This window comes from Humulus lupulus, chromosome 5 (genome assembly GCF_963169125.1).
Source record: "Humulus lupulus chromosome 5, drHumLupu1.1, whole genome shotgun sequence".
In the NCBI taxonomy this organism is placed as follows: domain Eukaryota; kingdom Viridiplantae; phylum Streptophyta; class Magnoliopsida; order Rosales; family Cannabaceae; genus Humulus; species Humulus lupulus.
In genome coordinates, this window is record NC_084797.1 from 6,751,832 (window position 1) to 6,772,160 (window position 20,329).

General features: G+C 30.3%; 3 protein-coding genes across 3 annotated transcripts; all 3 read right to left on the reverse strand.

Annotated features, from left to right (window-relative positions):
• Positions 1-1,053: 1,053 nt before the first annotated feature.
• LOC133834310 (cyclic nucleotide-gated ion channel 1-like) lies at positions 1,054-4,272 on the reverse strand. The gene is made up of 8 exons (XM_062263884.1): positions 4,121-4,272; positions 3,433-3,826; positions 3,134-3,340; positions 2,718-3,016; positions 2,512-2,623; positions 2,116-2,352; positions 1,788-2,036; positions 1,054-1,688 (listed from the first exon to the last, which is right to left on the reverse strand). The coding sequence occupies exons 1-8, from the start codon at positions 4,156-4,158 to the stop codon at positions 1,167-1,169; spliced, it is 2,058 nt and encodes a 685-aa protein (XP_062119868.1). The 5' UTR covers positions 4,159-4,272; the 3' UTR covers positions 1,054-1,166.
• Positions 4,273-14,313: 10,041 nt separating this feature from the next.
• On the reverse strand, positions 14,314-14,973 carry LOC133778774 (uncharacterized). The gene has a single exon (XM_062218797.1). The coding sequence runs from the start codon at positions 14,971-14,973 to the stop codon at positions 14,314-14,316; it is 660 nt and encodes a 219-aa protein (XP_062074781.1).
• Positions 14,974-15,305: 332 nt separating this feature from the next.
• Positions 15,306-17,445, reverse strand: LOC133778775 (uncharacterized). The gene is made up of 3 exons (XM_062218799.1): positions 16,522-17,445; positions 16,295-16,399; positions 15,306-16,208 (listed from the first exon to the last, which is right to left on the reverse strand). Exons 1-3 carry the CDS (start codon positions 17,443-17,445, stop codon positions 15,306-15,308), a joined length of 1,932 nt encoding a protein of 643 aa, XP_062074783.1.
• Between the last annotated feature and the right edge of the window lie 2,884 nt (positions 17,446-20,329).

Here is a 20,329-nt window from a genome sequence, read left to right on the forward strand (position 1 = left end):
TTCCTTGCTGGGCATTAGGCTCACTCCTTTTATGTTTATATGTGCAGGAAAATAGCTTTGATGGCGGGAAAAGTTCTTGGTAGTTTGGGCATGTGTATTGAGGCGGAATGGAATCGAAGGGCCGAGAGTTCGATTCGATGATGAAGTTTCTTTACTTATGGTTTTATGTGTATTTTTCCGCACTTTATTATATAATCCTTTTTAATTACAATTATGTTATGTTTTGATTTTAAAACAATGGGATCCTATATCCTACTTTAAATTTTATGTAAGTTTAACATTTATTTTTACAAGTTTTTAATAAGGTTATGATCATTTCACTTGTAAGTTTTATTAAGGATTAGTGTCTATGGATAGTTTTCGTTAATGGTCCAAAGTCTAGAGTAGTTGGGTCATTACACGCACTCAGCTATAAGCCCAAGATGTGCAGCATTACTTGGAATAAATATTGTGTGTATTTTTTTTTTTTTTGGGATTCTTGTATATTTTATATTAGTTTTACTTTGGGCAGATTTAATTTTGTTGTAATTCCTTTTCTATTTAGTTTAGAATATTTTGATTTTACATGTTTTTGTTCTCTTTGGTACTTGGACTTAACAAGGTGGGGGTATTGTTTTTTTTTTTTTTAAATTTATGGTATGATTTTTAGCGACAGTTAATAACTGTCGTCGTTGCTCTCTATAGTGACAATGATTAACAGTCGGTATAGAAAGCAACAACGACAATTATTAACTGTCGGTGTAGAGAGAAACAATGATAGATATTAAATGTCGATGTAGAGAGCAACAATGACAGGTAATAACTATCAGCAAAGCTTACCGCTACGCCGACATAGGCAATGACAACGGTTAGGCAACTGTCGTTGTTTCTCAACTGTGACAGTTAAAAACTGATGGGAAATCCTAATTTTGTAGTAATTTAAGTTAATTGAAGTTTTAAGTTTTTTTTTAATGCCTTCGTGTGTGATTGTGTAAAAAGATTTTATATATACAAGGAGGAATAAAAAGTAAAAAAGGTAAGTACTAGTAGATAATAAAAGACACTCACAACACATTTGGTTGACAATAAAACAATGATAAAATGATGCAAAGAACTAAAGCTACACCTAAAGAAATACAAAGACTTGGCGCATGATGGGAGTTCTCTGATGTGGTTTGTATTTGCTATTATAAGCCTAAGGATATTGACAACTGATCGACACATATCCTGAGGTTGTTGTCTTGTACTTTTTTATTCCTCATGTAACGTCTGAATCTTCGTTGAACAGAAATAGCTGCGAAAGATTTCAAGCCCTCAGAAATTAATTCACTAGTTGAGTAGTTTTTAGAAAACTTGGGCCAGCAACTCAAGAGTACATGCTTCAAGTCAATTGCCATTAGAGCAAAGGCTTCAACTTTGGTATGACATTTGAGATTAGCTGTAGAGATTGGAAAGTCATTATAGGATGTTGAGTTTAACTTCCATTCCATGAGTTCATGTCCATAAAAATCACCCTTTTGAAGACCATCCATAAGATAAGGACTAGTACTACTTCCGAAGCTCCACACAACACCTTGTGTTATGAAGAGCATCATATCTAGCGGTTCTCCTTTTCGAAGGATATAAATGTTCTCCAAATAAGTGACTGGCTTTAGATATTTGCAGATTGTTTCGTATACATATTCATCCATGTTTTGAAACATCGGAACCTAATTAAAACAATCAATAGAAAGTTAATAACATACATATTATATTTATAGCTCAAATTTAAAGTATTAAACTTAGCGATATAATAGAAGATAACTTACCTTTTTTAATATAGGGAAACACAAGTGTTTCTTAATGTACATTCCCAATGAAAAAGGAAGTACATGCAAAATGTTGATATTATCCACTTCTTTTCCTATTTGAAATCTCAACTGAATGAATTTCTTAATCTTTGATGTTACATTCTCATCGAAAAGTTCATTTTTTGATATCCACAACTCTGCCTTTTGTTCTGCCGTGTTCCTATCGTATTTTTTAACACCCAATATTTTGGTTACCCAAGCTGCAAACTACATTCAAAAGAATAATAATAAGTAACAGAATAAATATTAACCTAAGTCTTGTAATAGCCACTATTTGTTCACTCACCTCATTAGGATTAACATTCTCTTTAATCAGTGAATAGAATTCTTCAACATTACAATCTTTGCCTTCTCTAATTGTTAGAGTTAGGTATCTCTTGATGACTTTCTCTAATTCGATGTCTTTCTCTTTGACGACTTTCTCTTTATATGGAATTAAGAAAAAAGAATCCATTTCTTGTTTTATGAAACTTGTCTTTCTCCTTGCCTCTTCAGAATTTTTCGATTCCAACTGCAAGTATGTCTAAATATACATAAAGGTCAGGCAAGTGTGACTTTGAGAAGATATTGACAAATTTATACCAATCATCCTTTCTCATACTTCAATGCAAGAAAACCTAATTACAAATATGAGAGTTATGAAGAAAAATAAAAGGAAATGGTTAACTAATGGAGTACATACCTGCAAATTTCCAATAAGATATAGAACTAAAAGTAAACCCAAGGCAGAAATGAGAATTGCGAAAAGAATTTCTGGTATGCTGCTACTTGTGTTAAGGTTTTGACCAAAAGAACTACAAGAAAAAAAAAAAAAAGATTATAAGTGTCACACCTTAAATATTTTTTTTTAATTAAAAGATTATATAACATATGTATATGCATACAAACCTTAAATTATTTAAACCCCACCAAAAGCTATGAAAGAATTTTTCACGAAAAAGTGTTTTGGTGACCATACGAGATTCAATGGCTTGAGAAAATATTCCAAAATCGAACACAGATGCATTTGGTGGATCAATAGGGCAATACTGATCCATCTTTGTCAAATTCTTCATGGGATGGTTGTGAAAACAATCAAAAGGACCAGGATCACATCCATTTTCATTAGTTGATAATTTTTCGCATGCCTCGTTCCAGCAACGTGTCTCAGCAACAATCGAATAAAAATACCAAAAGGCTCCAAACACCTATGATGATATATATAGCACAAGTTTATTATTATGAAAGCTAATTTAATGACTATAAAAATTGATCATTCTCTATAAGAAATATAAATAGATTTAGAAGATGATGATAGTACTCACATGACCAAAAATAATGTAGAGGAAAAATAAGAAGGCACCTCTGACTACACGTCGAGAAAGTGAGTCAAAAGCTCTTCCTAATTCTTTGGCTAATAAGTACACACGAAAAATTCGAGGTATATATTGAGGAAGTACTAAGTTGATAATATGTCTTACTGTCAAATTTTGTAATCCAGTAATCATGGAAAAACTCAGTAAAAGTATCACCTGTATATACATGGACAAATCAAATGATGACATGAATATTAATTAAGACTTTCTAAGACATTGATTAAAAATAGGGCAAGTGAAAATAATACCTGAGGAACAGGAAGAATGGCTAAGACATTTATTAGAAGATAAAACCAAGGAAGCCCCGTGAAAATGGATTTATCAAGTTTCTTAGACATGGCTAGAGCAGTCTTAAGCCGAAATATAATGTCTAAAACATAAGCGAAATCGGTAACAAATCGTAAAACAAGAGATATGATCTGCAGTTTATAATCTTTATCAAGGCACTTTTGGTTGTCGTTTATAATTGGAATGTAAAGAAACAATGGATCAACGGAGACTCCAATCACACATGAAGCCAAGAATATCATATTCCATCGTCGAGAGTAATATGCTGTCCAAGGATTCAGAATTTCCTTTCCTTTTCTTTTATCTCTATGGCATCGATCATGTATTTCATGATCTTTAGTAGTCTTGGAATCACTATATAAAAAAAAAAAAAAAGTTAACATTTAGTGATAATATGTTTAGTCAACAAAATGTTTGCATTGCGGCTAAAACATAACATATATTCGAAAGTTGTTACTAATGTATTGATATTCTATGCTATAACACACCCAGTACTGTCAAACTCATTCCTATCAAGTCAAAACTATATACCAAATGCCATCTTAGTATGGAAAGATCTTTATTCATGATATAATACAAAGCTCAAGTTAAAAAAAATAGTATATCAAACAACCATGTATATATATATTAGAAGAAAAAATTACTTACCGCAATGCGGCGAAACCCTTGCCTTCGAGATTGTTCATAACTCAAAATATATATAAAAACTGCAATTAATCTGTTTAATTAATAATCGTTAAAATAAGTTATAAATATATATATATTTAATACCTATATATTTATATATAGGGAGAAGAAATGGTTATTAACAATTTGAGAAGGTGAAGCATTGGACCTTAAATTTCTACTTATTGCAGAAAGGTCAACACAGTCGAGTTCTATGAAAGTTCTATGCATTGCAGAGCTTATCCAACGTCAATAATAGACAACAAACGTAAACAATATATAGTCAAGTTCTATGGAACTTTGTTTTTGTTTTTATAAGATGAGACGCCATCAAGTTTCTGTGGGCTTCTTCTCCTTCTCAACCCCCAATTTTCTGTGAATTTATATTAAATATATAGTCTGATCGATATTAAATATTATTATATAATATTTGAATTTATATTAATATAATTAATAAATAATTGTTTTTAATTTGTTACTTAGAATATTATATTAAAGTTGACAAAAATATATTTAAAATATATAAAAATATTGTTTTCTGCATACTTTTTATATAAGGATATATATAAACAAGGGAATTTACTTATTTAATACCCGAGTTTTTACAAAGTATCATTTTTGTCCACTCTTCTTTTAATAATGCTCGTATGCTACTCTGTATTTTAAAATTATACATATTTGGTACTCTAGACTCATATTTGATAAATAAAATTTTATCAATAATGAGAAAACTATCATAAGTTATATGTAATTAAATAATAAAATTTGAATTTGGAACTCACATAATTGAAAGCATGGTGATTAAATTGGTAAAATTTTATTAAATTTGAGTTTAGGGTACCAAATATATATGATTTCAAAATACAAGTTACCAAATATGTACGATTTCAAAATAAATGGTACCAAATGAGCATTATTGTAAACACAAAGTACCAAAATGAAACTTTACAAAAATACAGGATACCAAATTTATAAGGTACTTTTTATTTTATTTTTGAGAATTTTGATTAGTTTTCAATTCTCCCACTTAATAATGTATTTGCTAATAGGCATGCATATGTATGAAAATTGTATTTATGTCACAATTATTTTTGTTGAGTAAAAGTAAAAAACTATATTCTTTTCTTTGGAAGATTAATTTTGCCAACAAATTTTAATTGTATCTTAGTATAACTGTACATGGACAATACTATCATTAAAAAATAAAAATAAACAGGACTATTAAAAACAAATAAAAAAAATTACGTGGTGAAGGATTGGACCTTCCTACCTCCACTTGCCTATATTATATGCTTGAGTGGAGTCAAATATGACAATTCTTTCTATGCATTGGGTCAGCTTATTAGCAAAAGGGTCATTATCAGTGGCTAACTAAGATATAGTAAGAGACAAAACAAAAATGGCAGCTATAACACAACTAGAAGTGCTGAAAAAATTCTCTATATTTAACAATATTTAATATTTCTTCTTAAATGATATGCATTAATACCATTCTAAAAAAGGCTCTCAAATCTGTGGCTGGCCAATCAAGTTGAGGAGTGAAGGATGGGACCTTTCTACGTAGCTCCATATTAAAATACTATTATATGTTTGAGTCCACAGTGGAGTCAATTATGGAGGACAAGCAACAAAGATAGGACTGTATGATGAAACTTCTATGCATTGGAGCTTATCCTTTTTAAATTATTTTGGTACCTAAATTAAAGATTATTTGGTTCAAAATTCCAAAGGAAAATCTTAAAAAAGAAAAGAAAAGAAAGCAAAATAAAATGGCAGCTAACACAATTATATACAGTATTAGTAATGTCATGGAATAATATGTGAAGCTAATGATATATGTGGATGACTTTTTAAAAGTTATTGTTTATAATTAAGGACTAACAATTATGATGATAAGACAATATAACGATTTAGTATAGTAAATCACCAATAGGTAAATATATTTTTTTACATTTTTTTTTATCAAGAAATGGAAAATATATTGATAAACCAACAAATACAAACAAAGGCCGAAGCAGATAACTCCCCCTCAATTACATTTTAGAAAAAAAATTTATCATTAGTTTCTCCCTCAAAGTCAGTTTTTTACTCCTACGGCAAAGATTATTAAGTTTAGCCTTAATTGAATTTCCAATAAGATCATCAACATGGGCTACTGAAAAACAGCAGCTTTCCACCCAGCATTTGTTCCTATTTTGCCAAATAAAGTAGACTGAAGCAGCCAATGAAGCTACAACAACCCGAGCCAGATCATCTTTACTTGGCTCTTCCAGCCAACAACACCAATTTTGGAACTGCCTAGGCCACATTAGATGTCCCAACCATTTTGCAACTGCTTGAAACACCTTCCAGGAAAACAAACAGTCAAAAAATAGGTGAGCATGGCTCTCCATTTCAGTCTCACAAATCGGGCAGCTTTGAGATAAAACTGGTATATTGCAGTGATGTAAAAGATCTCTGGTAAGCAGCTTCTAGTGAAAAGCTTGCCAAAGAATAAACCTGTGTTTAGGCACTGAGAGTTTACACCAAATATTCTTCATACCTTTACTAGGGGAACCAGAAATAGAGTGCAGATATTGTGTATTCAGCCTTATTTTCCCCTTACAAACAGCAGCATTTATCTCAGATTCAGATAGTAACTTGCTCACCTTAACTAGCTTTTCCAGTACCAGCTAGTATCTTGATGCAAAACATAATCTCAGATCCGGACCCCTTTTAAATAGATGCAATTAACCCATTTGACCCACAAGCTATCCTGTTTAGAAGAGATCGCCCAAACATATCTAGCAAGATTAATCTTATTCCAAAGAACACCCTCTTTAAATCCTAAACCACCATAAGATTTTGGCCTGCAAACATGATCCCAAGATGCTAGATGAAATTTACTTCGAAAACCATTGCCACCCTATAAGAAAATTCTGCATAAACAGTCTATTTCTTTGATAACTTACATTATTAATTTTAAATTTACATTATTAATTTTAAATTTAATTTTTTTTCCATAATTAATGGTGTTTTCAACCAATAAAAAATACTAGCTATATTTAGAAATTGACAGACATTTGAAAATGAAAAATTTACAATACTATATTTTCATAATAAATACATGTTTTTTATCATTTAATCTTTCCAAAAATTTGAAAAAATCATATTTTATTTTTGGAAATATTAATGAACAACTATAAATATAGATAATTAATTCTAATCCAATGATTAATATTAAAGTAACTATCTATGGGTAATAACCATTAAAAGTACACACATATATATATATATATACATACATACACATATATATACATATACACATACATATATATACACATATACACCGGGACACAAATATATATACGTATATTTATAAAAATTAAAATAAAACATAAAATAAATAAAAAATAATAATATAAACTGAAAAATAAAACAGAAAATAATACATATATATTTATAGGGTATTTCTCGTATGCAACCGTTAGAAATGGCTGCACTGGTGTATGCATTTTCCTTTTATTTTACTGGGCCACCTGGCTTGACTAATAGAAGTTAAGTTAGGCAGTTGTGTACACTATAATTTCTATGCATTCATGCCCGTATAATTTTGTTCTATTACTAACTTTTGTTCCTGCAGAGTACGAACCAAGGGTATCGACTTTCACCCAATAACATCCATATATTCAGTTGGCTGAAATCATTTTTTTTCTGCAGAGTTCAAAAGACTCTCACCCGATTACCCAGAGAAGTCTCCATAGAAGCGGTGTTAAGGGTTGTGTAGAGTTCTTGGCCGCCGGCGATGCCGATGAAGCGTTCATCGTGTCTTCCGATTTGGAGGGATCATGTTTTCAAATATTAATATGCACTATGTAATATTCACTCAGTAACCTAAAGATTGTCACCAATATTTTTCATAAGGTTTTGCATTCTCTTCTTTAACTATGATCCTGTTATAGATTTCTTTCACAATCAAAATAAAATGGCAGCTAACACAATTATATACAGTAATAGTAATGTCATGGAATAATATGTGAAAGTTAATGATATATATGGAAGAATTTTCAATAGTTACAACTCATATATGGATACTAATAATTATGATGATGTGGCAACATAACGATTTGGTATAGCAAGTCACCAACAGGTAAATATTGTTTTTCTACATTACTAATTTCAAATTTAGTCTCTTTTTTTGCCATAATTAATGGTGTTTCCAACCAATGAATATTTAGAAATTGACATGCATTTGAAATTTGAAAATTTTACAATATTATATTTTTCATAATAAATAAACGTTTTTTTATAAGGTAATCCTTCCAAAAAAAAATTAAAAAAATCAAATTTTATTTTTGGAAATATTAATTAACAACTATAAATATGGATAATTGATTTTAATCCAATGGTTAATATTAAAGTAATCATCCATGGATAGTAACCATTAAGAGTGCACTCATACATATATATACACACACATAGGGATGCACATTTTTCCCTATGGGGATGGGGTCCCACAGGGAACCGCCCCTAATGGAGCGCGGAATCCCTATCTAAATGGGGAACGAGGATAATTTTCAATCCTTGAATGTTAAATGGGGCGGGACGGGGCGGGGATTGAACCCTCCGCTCCGACAGGGCCCCGTTTAAATTTTTATGTATTTTTGTAATATTTTATATGTATTTTATATATTTATTTATGTGTTATTGTAGTATAGTAGTAATGTTTTTAATATTTTAAATTTTATTTAGGATAATGTTTGATATTTTAAATAATAAATATTGTGCAATATTTTAATTTACATATAATTTACAATTTTTTTTAATAAATGGGTTCCCTGTGGGGATTCCCCGCCCAAATAAGGGATTCCCCTCTCCGCCCCCGACATGAAATAAGCGGGGATGGGGCAGGGATGAGGATTAAAAATATAAATGAGGACGGGAACGGGAGGAGCACTCTCCGCCAATTCCCTGCCCCGTGTGCATCACTACACACACATACATACACGTATACACATATATATATACACACATATACACCTGGACACAAATATATATACATATATTTATAAAAATTAAAATTGAAACATAAAATAAATAAAAAATAATAATATAAACTGAAAAATAAAACAAAAAAAATAACACATATATATTTAAGGTCAGAGTCTCGATGAGAGAGAGGGGGAACGAGAGGGCGGAGCGGGCGCGGCTCCAGGGAGGGGCAGAGGGGCGAGGAGAGAGAGAGAGAGGGATGGGGGCGGAGGGGGCGCGGCTATGGGGAGGGGTGGAGGAGGTGGCCGGGGAGAGTGAGATGGTTGATGAGATAGGGTTTTTTTTGTGGAGAAAACTGAAAATGAGGGAGCATAAGTCGAGGTGATATTGAGGTCATTATTAGCAGCGACACATGTCGCTGCTGATATTTTTTATTGATGTGGCGACTATTAGCGGTGACACATATCGTTGCTAATAGTCTTATATATTCATGTTGATGGGAAATTTCCCACATTTTGTTCAAGGTATTTTTGAATCGCCGCTAATAATATTTTTAATTAAAAAATTACTTAGTGTAATATGAGCGGCAAACATACTTTGTCGCTGTTAATAATGTCGCCGCCACTAAAGAGCTTATTTCTTATAGTGGCAGTAGAAGCTTTCTTAAACAACAAACAAACTAGGAATAAAGTAGGATAGACCCACTTGAAATATGGAAACAAATTATACATATTTTTATATTTGTAGATAATTGTCTGATTTTTAATATGAACGGTCAATTTGTAGGGTTTACTACTTTATTAAAAAGCTAAAAGAGGTTGATAATTTTATTAAAATTATCACTGATCTTAGTCGTCCACTTATTTCCAAAACATATTTTAATTTATCTTTTTATTAAAATTGTGTGCAAATTAGCAGTGTATCAATTATTACTCTATATTTTCTATATAAAAGTGTGTAGATAAATATTTTTTTTTGTTTTAAAGGTTTTTTTTTTAACTTTAATGAAATATTTTAAATATTTAACAGAACATTTAATTAAAATTAATTAAAAATAGATATTTAATAATTATATTAATATAAATTTAAATGTTATAAAATATTATTATGATAATAATATATAATATATATTCCTAATTTTTACATTCCAATATTATAAAATATTATTATATATAATAATATTTAATACAAAATTAGATATTTAATATTTATTTTAATATAAATTGAAATATTATAAAATATCATTATAATAATATATAATACATAATCTTAATTTTTATGAAAAAATTATTATTTATATTTAAAATTATTATATATCATATATTATATATATTTTAAAAATCATAAGCAATGTTTTGGGTTAATTTTTCTTTCAATATATTTATGGTATTGTTTTATATATAATATTATTTATTTATTTAAAATTTATATAATAATAATATAAATTTAATAAAAATAATTAATAAATTTATAAATAAAACTAAGAAATTATTTGTATCTAGTATATATATATGTGTGTGATATATGATATATAGTGTTTGAATTCATTAAGTATTATTTATACTAATTAAAGCAAATGCATGTTTATTTAATTATTCGCTTAGCCAAAATTGACCAGGCACTTTATATTTTGACTGAATCATCATATTATATACGCATTATATATAATAATAATAAAAGGAACAAAGTTACTTACCTAATTGACCCAAGGCAGTCAAGTAGTTGATATTGTACAATTCTAATAAAAATAACCACCGCTTATTTTTGAAGCATAACTCAATAAAATGCACAATTCAGACCACCTTGAATCAAATTTCCCTACAAAACATATATTTTATCAGGGAATTAAATATCTTTCAAATTGGATTAAATACATATACTAATAATTTATCCACTATATACACATCCACATAGTGATTCTATTTCTTTCGATAATGAGAGTTCGTCAGAAAAATAAATTATATAAATAACAAACTTAAACAGTAAACAAACTAGGAAAGTAGTATACATATTTTTATATTTATAGATAATTATCAGCTTTTTAATATGAACTGTCAATTTCTATGGTTTATTAATCTATTAAAAAGCTAAAAGGTTGATAATTTACTTAAAAATTATCACTTGTCTTCGTTGTCCATTCATTTCAAAACATATACTAATTTTTCTTTTCATTTTTTCTAACTAAACATACATTCATCAATGCCACCATATAACAAAGAATGTTTCGTACAAAGAGCCACTGCTAGAAATTAGTGGGACAAGTTGCATAATATAATATTAAAAAGAAGGAAATTAAAGAAAGAAAGAACACTACTAGAAATACTACAAAAGAAAATTGGTCTTTCTCGACGGGCCGGTCTTGCCGAGAATCTGAGTGACGATATTGTTTCTATGTTAAATGTTGGCGGTTTTGGCCTGTAATTTCGGCAGGCGAATTAAGGAGTACTACAAGAAAAAAACTCTACAGCGATGACTTTTTTCGTCGCTGTAGATCAAGAAATTGTCGATGTAGGTATACAACGACGACATGTGTAGCAATCCACGACGACGTTGTAGGTCCGTATGTGTAGCAATCCACGACGATGACAAAACGCAGTCATCGCAGTAGTGTTTTACTACAGTGACGACATGTCGGTCGCAGTAGGAAATCATTATTTTCAGTTGGACTGGGATATTTCGACGACATGTCGTCGCTGTTGGTGGTTGCAAATTTTGAAATTTTGAATTTAAAAAACTTCTACAACAACGACATGTGGTCGCTGTAGGTCCGTTGACTGTTCCATCTACAGTGACGCCATGTCGTCGCTGAATAGTGCGTGGGTTTATATGCCTTCAGCGATGACATGGCGTCTTTGTAGTGTCACGAAAACTCAGATTTTTCGTTTTCAGCGTTCACCCTACGGCAACGACATGTCGTCGCTGTTGGTATACAATTTTAAAAAATATATATTTAAGTAATTATATTGGTTATGTTTATCCAAAAAACGACTGCTGATGACACGACGAAGATTTTCAACATGTGGCTAAGGTGCTGGTCGGCTATCGACTAGAGACACATCCATACGTGGGGTACAAATTTTATATATGACCAGCCTTATCGTATACTCAGCTTATTTATGTATAAATTTGTAAAGATGTAATAATTGCCGAGAATATTTCTTCATTATGATCTAGATATTCGTCTATTAAGGAAAGATATGGCCTATTGGCCCATGTAATCTAAAAAAAAAAAAAACTCTTGCTAAGAAAGAGAGAAAAAGAGAATTGTATTGCTATTATCCATCATCTTTATTGTATCTTCTTCCAAGGTCTGTGAAACTTAAGAACCCTAGTTCTTTGATCACACTTTTGAAGTTCAATATTAATAATAGCACAAAGTGGACGTAGGTCATTTACCAATTTTTGGGGCCGAACCACTATAAATCCTTAGTGTCTTCTTCTTTTTTCCATTAGATCTCAATTGTCATTTTATTCTCTATCAAATATTTGACTCCGCTTCAGTTGGCCAAATCGAGGGTCAACAGATTAAAATTTATTTAATAAAATATTAAATATTGATTACATAAATAAATAAAACAAAATTATTTAATTAAATAATAAAATCAAATTAACAATATCCATAGTCTCCAAAATGTAAGATAACAAAACATAATTAGTATTGTCTCCAATATAAAAATAAAAACACAAAATATTAATAATTTAAAAATAGTAATATAATATAATTTAAAAATATATTTATTTATTTATGATTATGCTCATAATTTATGTTGTATTTGTATAATGTTGTATCATTTTGAACAAATTAGTCTTTCTATTTATAATATTATAAATTATTTGAATAAATTAAGCTAAATAAATGTTAAAAAATATTGGATGATCTAATCCCATCAAATACATAACTAAGGGGACACATCCAATAAATAAAACCAATTAAATTCAATAAATTATTGTATCATATTAGATTCGATTAAAACAAGTTAATTTATTAGATCAGTTATAAAAATTTGGACAATTTTTTTATAGGAGCTTCACTTTAAGTCTTACTGATAGGGCTCTCAGTGTTTCTTGACCCGTGAACAGTTTTCAGCGTGATTTTTTTTTTATGACCGTGTATATTGTAGCTATTTAAAGCATCTTGCAAATTTTTTAGAAAATTCCGAATAGTTTACAGTACCGAAAATTAGGTTCAAATATGTTGTTTTCCACACGCATAAAAAAATTAGTCACACGTGCAATAATATGCTTGAACCAAGTTTTCGATATTATAAACTATTCCGAATTTTTTAAAAATCGCACTGATTCTCTAAATAGCTACAATATACACGATCATAAAAAAAATGACGCTGAAAACTGTTCAAATATTGATAACAGAGAGTCCTACTGGTAGGGCTTAAACTGAAGCCTACAGGAGAATCCATAAAAATTTACAATGAATAATTGAATCTCTCTCTCTCTATAAGTATTTCTTTCCTACCAATCAAAGAGTTTTCTCACTCCTTGATCATCTATCAATTATCTTTTCTACCAAAGAAAAAGTAAGAGTGACGTCACTAAGCATCTTTTGAGTTACGTCACTAAATATTACGTTCGATGTAATAATGGTGCCTGTGGTGGAAATCTTCCAAACCAGATAATATTACTTTAATTTGTAGGGTCTTATTATATAGGACACTAATTATATTATAGGAATATAATATATATATTTGCCCCTCTCAATTATTTGTTTTTTGTTATTTTGAATGATAGCATTGAAAAGAAAAAGACGACGGCTTCTTCTTTTGTTTTAAAATCAAATTACTGCGTTGACGCTGCTTTATAGAAGTTTTCTGTTTTTTTCTATCTCCCTTCCAATAATTAAGCTAGTGAAAGAAAGTTAATTAAAAAGAAGGAAAGAACAAAAAAAAAAAAGGTATATCGATCGTTTATATATAAGCTGTAGATTCCTAAATGAGTGCATATATTTCAGATCCACACCGGCTGTGTTCTTCAAGATAATTCTCTCGCTATATTATATTTAAATATATACAATTTTTTTTTGGAAAGTCAGATGAAATTGTATTGACAACTTAAACAAGAACAACCAACTAATTACAATTTTTGTATATTGACTCCACCCAATTCTTATCTATACTATTGAATTTTTTTGTGTTCATGAGTTGAATTATATTACACACAGCAAATTTTATATTATGAATAGTAACTTAGACTGTAGGGAGTTTATGCTCCCATAAAACGCTATTCCTACTTTGCCAAATGAAGTAGACCAAAGCAGCAATAGTACTCATGTAAACTTTCTTTCTTCCTTGCGTCACTCTCCTATTCTTTAGCCCTTTAACTAAACAAACCAAATCCTGACTCCTCATATTCCATCCAAGCAATTTGCTCATTTCCTCTTTAACTTTCCTACTATTACAGTAGGAAAAGAAAAGGTGAGAGTGTGTTTCATCATAATCTTCACAAATCATGCAAACACTAGATTTCACCACTGCAAACCGAATAAGTCTATCTTTAGTTGGAAGCCGGAGTCTCACATCTAACCAAGATATGACTCTATGTTTTGGGGTACAAAAAGAATCCCAAATCAGAGCATAGGGCCACAGCCCTTCTGATTTCAACCTTAATTTTGAATAAGTCTCAGCAATATTGTATTGAAAGGCCTGGAACTCAAATTCAGTAAAAACTTGCTTTAGTTTGTTTTTAGTCTGCACAATTCTAGTCCAATACCAGCTAGCATTAGCATGGGCTTCATAATTCCACCAACTACACTGTTTAATATAGACTGAATTAACCCATTTCACCCATAGATTGTCCTTCTTGTTAGAGATAGCCCAAACATGTTTTCCCAAGCACAAAGATTCCATAATGCAGTGTCTTTGAATCCCAAACCACCATCTTTTTTTGGCTAACAAATCTCAGTCCAAGAGACATTCCCAGAGCCATTAAACTTGTCATTACCTTTCCAAAGGCAAGCACGACATATTTGATTAATTTTCTGAATAACACCTTTAGGCAAGATAACAATCTGAGACCAAAAGGAGTTTATGGAAAGAAAAACAGAGTTTATGAGTACCATACGCCCAACATAAGACAAATTTCTACTACTCTAAATTCTAATCCTGCTAGTCATTCGGTCCACTAAACAATCACAATCAGCTGGAGATAATCTTTTGGAGAAAATTTTCAATCCAAGGTATTAAAAAGGCAGACAACTTCTCTGAAAACCAGAAGTTAGTTCAAAACGATTTAATGTGTAAGTGTCCAAACCTGCCCCATACACTGGCGATTTCCCCATATTAGGTTGAAGCCCTGAAGTGTTGGAGAATAATTTGAATCCTTGTAATAACAATATGGCAGAATTGTAATCACCTTTGCAAAAAAGGAGCAGATCATCTGCAAAACATAAATGAGTAAGTCGCATACTTTTACATCTCGGATGGAATTGGAAAGTAGGAACCGTAGCAACTTTCTTCAAAATATGCCAAAGATACTCCATTCCAATGACAAATAACAGCGGAGACAAAGGATCACCTTGACGGAGACCCCTTTTAGGTTGAAGGAAACCATGGAGAGAACCATTAATCATAAAGGAGAACCGAGGGGTGCAAACACAATTCATGATTAAAGACACAAACTTCATGGGGAAACCTAAAGCCAGCATCATCTCTTGAAGGAAATCCCAATCTAAAGTATCATAAGCTTTCTGTAAATCTATTTTAAACATACAAGCTGATTTTTCCCTTTGCCTATCATAACCCCGAACCAAATCTTGACACACCATAATATTATGAACTATTTGCCTTCCTTGAACAAATCCACTTTGATTGGCTGATATAATGCAAGGAAGAATGCTTCGAAGGCGAGAACAAATCATTTTGGTGGCCACTTTATAGACCACATTGCAGCAAGCAATAGGTCTATCATCACTCACTGAGTCAGGACAAACCATTTTGGGGATTAAAGTAATAGATGTGGCGTTAATTTCCTTAAGAATTTTCCCCGAGTGAAGAAATGAAAGTATAGCATTAGTGAAATCCTTCCTAGTGATATCCAAAGTGTCTTTGAAGAAGCCACTGCCGAATCCATCAGGTCCAGGAGCCTTGTCATTTGGAATAGAAAAAGAGCTTTTTTTACTTCATTAGGGGAATAATCCTACAATAACTCAGCAACTTGATTATTACTAACCAGCGGACCTGCTTGAACTATACTATTGTGCACCCGGGTTCTTGAAACCATTTTGGATCCTAGTAAATTATCATAGAAATCCAAGAATGCTTGAATGACCACATTCTGCTCAGTAACCCAATCTCCATTACTGTTTCTGACTGAATAAATGGTGTTTTGAATTGTCCTCTACTTCATACTAGCATGAAAATTTTGGTATTGTCATCACCAAAAGCAAGCCATTTTACCTTTGCTTTTTGTCTTAAAAAAGTCAGGTATTGCCTATGGATCTCAACAAATCTATTCCTAGCTTGAGTTTCCTGAGTAATAAGCTCTCCATTACCAGGTTTCTCCCTTAAAGCCACTTGGATATCAAGCAAAGCTTTATAAGCTTCTGAATGTTGAAGCCCAAGATCACCTTTCTCTTGCTGATGTAACCTCCGAAGCCCTTGTTTGAGAAGCCTAAGTTTTTTGACAAATCTGTACATTGGATAACCTTCAACATTCTCACTCCACCCATTTGGAACAATACCAGTAAAATCTTTCAAAGAGCTCCAATAATTGAAGTGCCTGAAAGGTTTCTGTTTATCATGCATATTCAAATAAATGGAGAGAAGACCTGGTGAATGATCAAACATACCCTCTGGAAGGAAACTGACTTCAGCCGTGGGAAAAGTATCCAAACAAACATTATTTGCCAAGACCCGATCCAGTTTTGCACAAACCTGAGCTTTTCCCTCTTGTTGATTATTCCAAGTAAAATATGACCCATTGTACTTAACATCTTCCAGCCCACATTCACCAACACAAGTTTGAAACGGCATCATTTCTGTGCCATTGCCACGATAATCTAGCCTCTCTACAGTAGACAAAACAGAGTTAAAATCTCCAAAAAAAATCCACGGAATCTTTGTGCCTTGGGCAATAAGACCAATATCCTTCCAAAGCTGCTTTCGATCACTACTCTCCTTCAACGCATAGACTACAATAACAGCAAACTGTATCACTCTTTGAGGCCTAATCCAACAGTTCAATAGTTGACTAGTTCCTCCTTTGATATCTACGTCATAGCTATTCGGATTCCAAGATATAATAATCTGCCCATTAGGATGATGCGCAAGATTAGAAGTGAAGCACCAACCTTGAAACATATTAAGGTATAAGGCTGCCATTTGTGCAGCCTTAACCTTTGTTTCTAGGAGCATAACAAACCCAATCCTCTGATAAGAAATCAACTTTATGACTTCCTTTTGCTTTGTGGGTTTAGTGATGCCCCTAACATTCCAAAATAACATTCTATCCATTTATTGGTGGAGGGTCTCCCCCTCCATCAATAATGGACTGCATTTCACATAAAACCTCTCCAACCTGAATCTCGGAAATTATCACTGGTCTTCGTCATCCACTTATTTCCAAAACATATTTTAATTTTTCTTTTTATTAAAATTGTGTGCAAATTAGGAGTGTATAAATTATTACTCCATCTTTTCTAAATATTTTTTTTTGTTTTAAAGGTTTTTTTTGTTAACTTTAATGAAATATTCTAAATATTTAACAGAATATATATTTAAAACTAATTAAAAATAGATATTTAATAATTATATTAATATAAATTCAAATGCTATAAAATATTATTATGATAATAATGTCCTAATTTTTTACATTCAAATATTATAAAATATTATTATTATTATATATAATAATATTTAATACAAGATTAGATATTTAATATTTATTTTAATATAAATTTAAATATTATAATATATCATTATAATAATAATACATAATACATAATCTTAATTTTTATAAAAAAAATTATTATTTATATTTGAAAAAGTTATCATATTATATATATATATTAAAAATTATAAGCAATATTTTAGTTTAATTTTTCTTTTAATATATTTATGTCATTATTTTATATATAATATTGTTTATTTATTTGAAATTTATATAGTAGTGATACAAATTTAATAAAAATAATTAATAAATTTTATAAATAAAAAAATATGCTTACTTGTTTGTATGTAGTGTCTATATATATATATGATATAGAGTGATTGAATTCATTAAGTATTATTTATACTAATTAAAGCAAATGCATGTTTATTTAATTATTCGTTTAGCCAAAATTGATCAGGCACTTTATATTTTGACTGAATCATATATAGTATATACGCATTATATATAATAATAATAATAAAAGGAACAAAGTTACTTACCTATTTGACCCAAGGTAGTCAAGTAGTTGATATTGTACAATTCCTCTTGTTTTTGGAGCATAACCCAAGAAAATGCACAATTCAGAACACCTTGAATCAAATTTCCCCTACAAACAAATATTTTATCAACGAATTAAATATCTTTCAAATTTGATTAAATACATATACTAATAATTTAACCACTGTATACACATCCACATAGTAATTCTATTTCTTTCGATAATGAGAGTTACTCAAAAAAACAAATGATATAAATAAGAAACTTACAGTAAACAAACTAGGAAAGTAGTATAGACCTACTTGAAATAAGGAAATAAATTATACATATTTTTATATTTATAGATAATTGCGAGCTTTTTAATATTCTGTCAATTTCTATGGTTTATTAATATATTAAAAAGCTAAAAGGTTGATAATTTACATAAAATTATCACTGGTCTTCGTCGTTCACTCATTTCGAAACATATTATAATTTTTCTTTTCATTTTTTCTAACTAACACATACATTCATGAATGCCACCATATAACAAAGAATATTTCGTACAAAGAGCCACTGCTAGAAATTAGTGGGACAAGTTGCATAATATAATATTAAGAGGAGGGAAATTAAAGAAAGAAAGAACACTAATAGAAATACTACAAAAAAAAAAAAAAAAATTGGTCTATCTTGACAGGCCAGGCCCGCCGAGAATTTGAGCGACGATATTGTTTCTATGCTAAATGTCGGTGGTTTCACTACTACAAATATAGGTTTTCTCTGAGGTTTTTTTCAACAATAAACAAAAAGCGTAGAAAAAAAGTTTGAAAGAGTCCGAAAAATTATATTTAATGTCTGTGTCGTACGTTATTGCAGTTTTAAAAAAACAACAGTGAAAAGTTTGAAGTGTGATACTTTTCTCTGCGGTTTTGGGTATAAAACTACTGAGAAAAGTGCAAAGCTTTTCTCCACGGTTCTATGCCCAAAACTGCAGAGAAAAGTGCACTTTTCTCTTCGGCTTTGAGCATAGAACCGCCGAGAAAAGTCTTCCCTCTTCCTACACCAACCCGAGACCCTACCTCTTCCCTCTCATATTTCATTTTCCATTTTCACAAAGGCATACGCGATGCTCTACCACCGTCCCCAGCCACAGGTAAGCCCATTTTGTCCATTTTTTTTTTGTATTTTTTGTTTTCATTTTCTTGCATATTAAAGCTTGAAATCACGTAAATATACTTAATCTTGATTTATTTTAAAGTTTTAGTGTAAAAATGAAGAAATATTGAGTGGGTTTAATTGGTGTTTTAATTTATGTTTATATGGTTATTTTCAAAGTTTTTTATAACATTTTTTAAAGTTTATATAGGATTAGAAGACATTTTCATTGTTTAAAACATGTTTTGATCACAAAAACTTAATTTTTTAATGTATATTTCGGTTTTAGGGTATTTTTTGTATTATTTTATTTATAATAATGTTGTTTACATAATTTTTTATATTAAAATATTATTGCTTACATAATTTTGTATATTATTTAGGTAATGGTTTTTTTAAAGTATATTTTTGTTAATTGTATTATTTAAGGATCAATTCAATTACCATATATTTACTAATGTTTAAATTTTTATTGTAGGAAATATTTGTTTGAGTGTGAGGAATGTGGAGCTATGTAGAAAGGTACAATCCTTCACTCCTCAAATTGATTGGCCTGCCACAGATTTGAGAGGCTTTTTAGTAAGGTATTAATGCATATCATTTAAGAAAAACTATTAAACATTGTAAATAATAATACTTATAATAATTAAGATTATATTTTAAACTCTCTTGAATTAATAAATGACATGTAAATTCCATTCG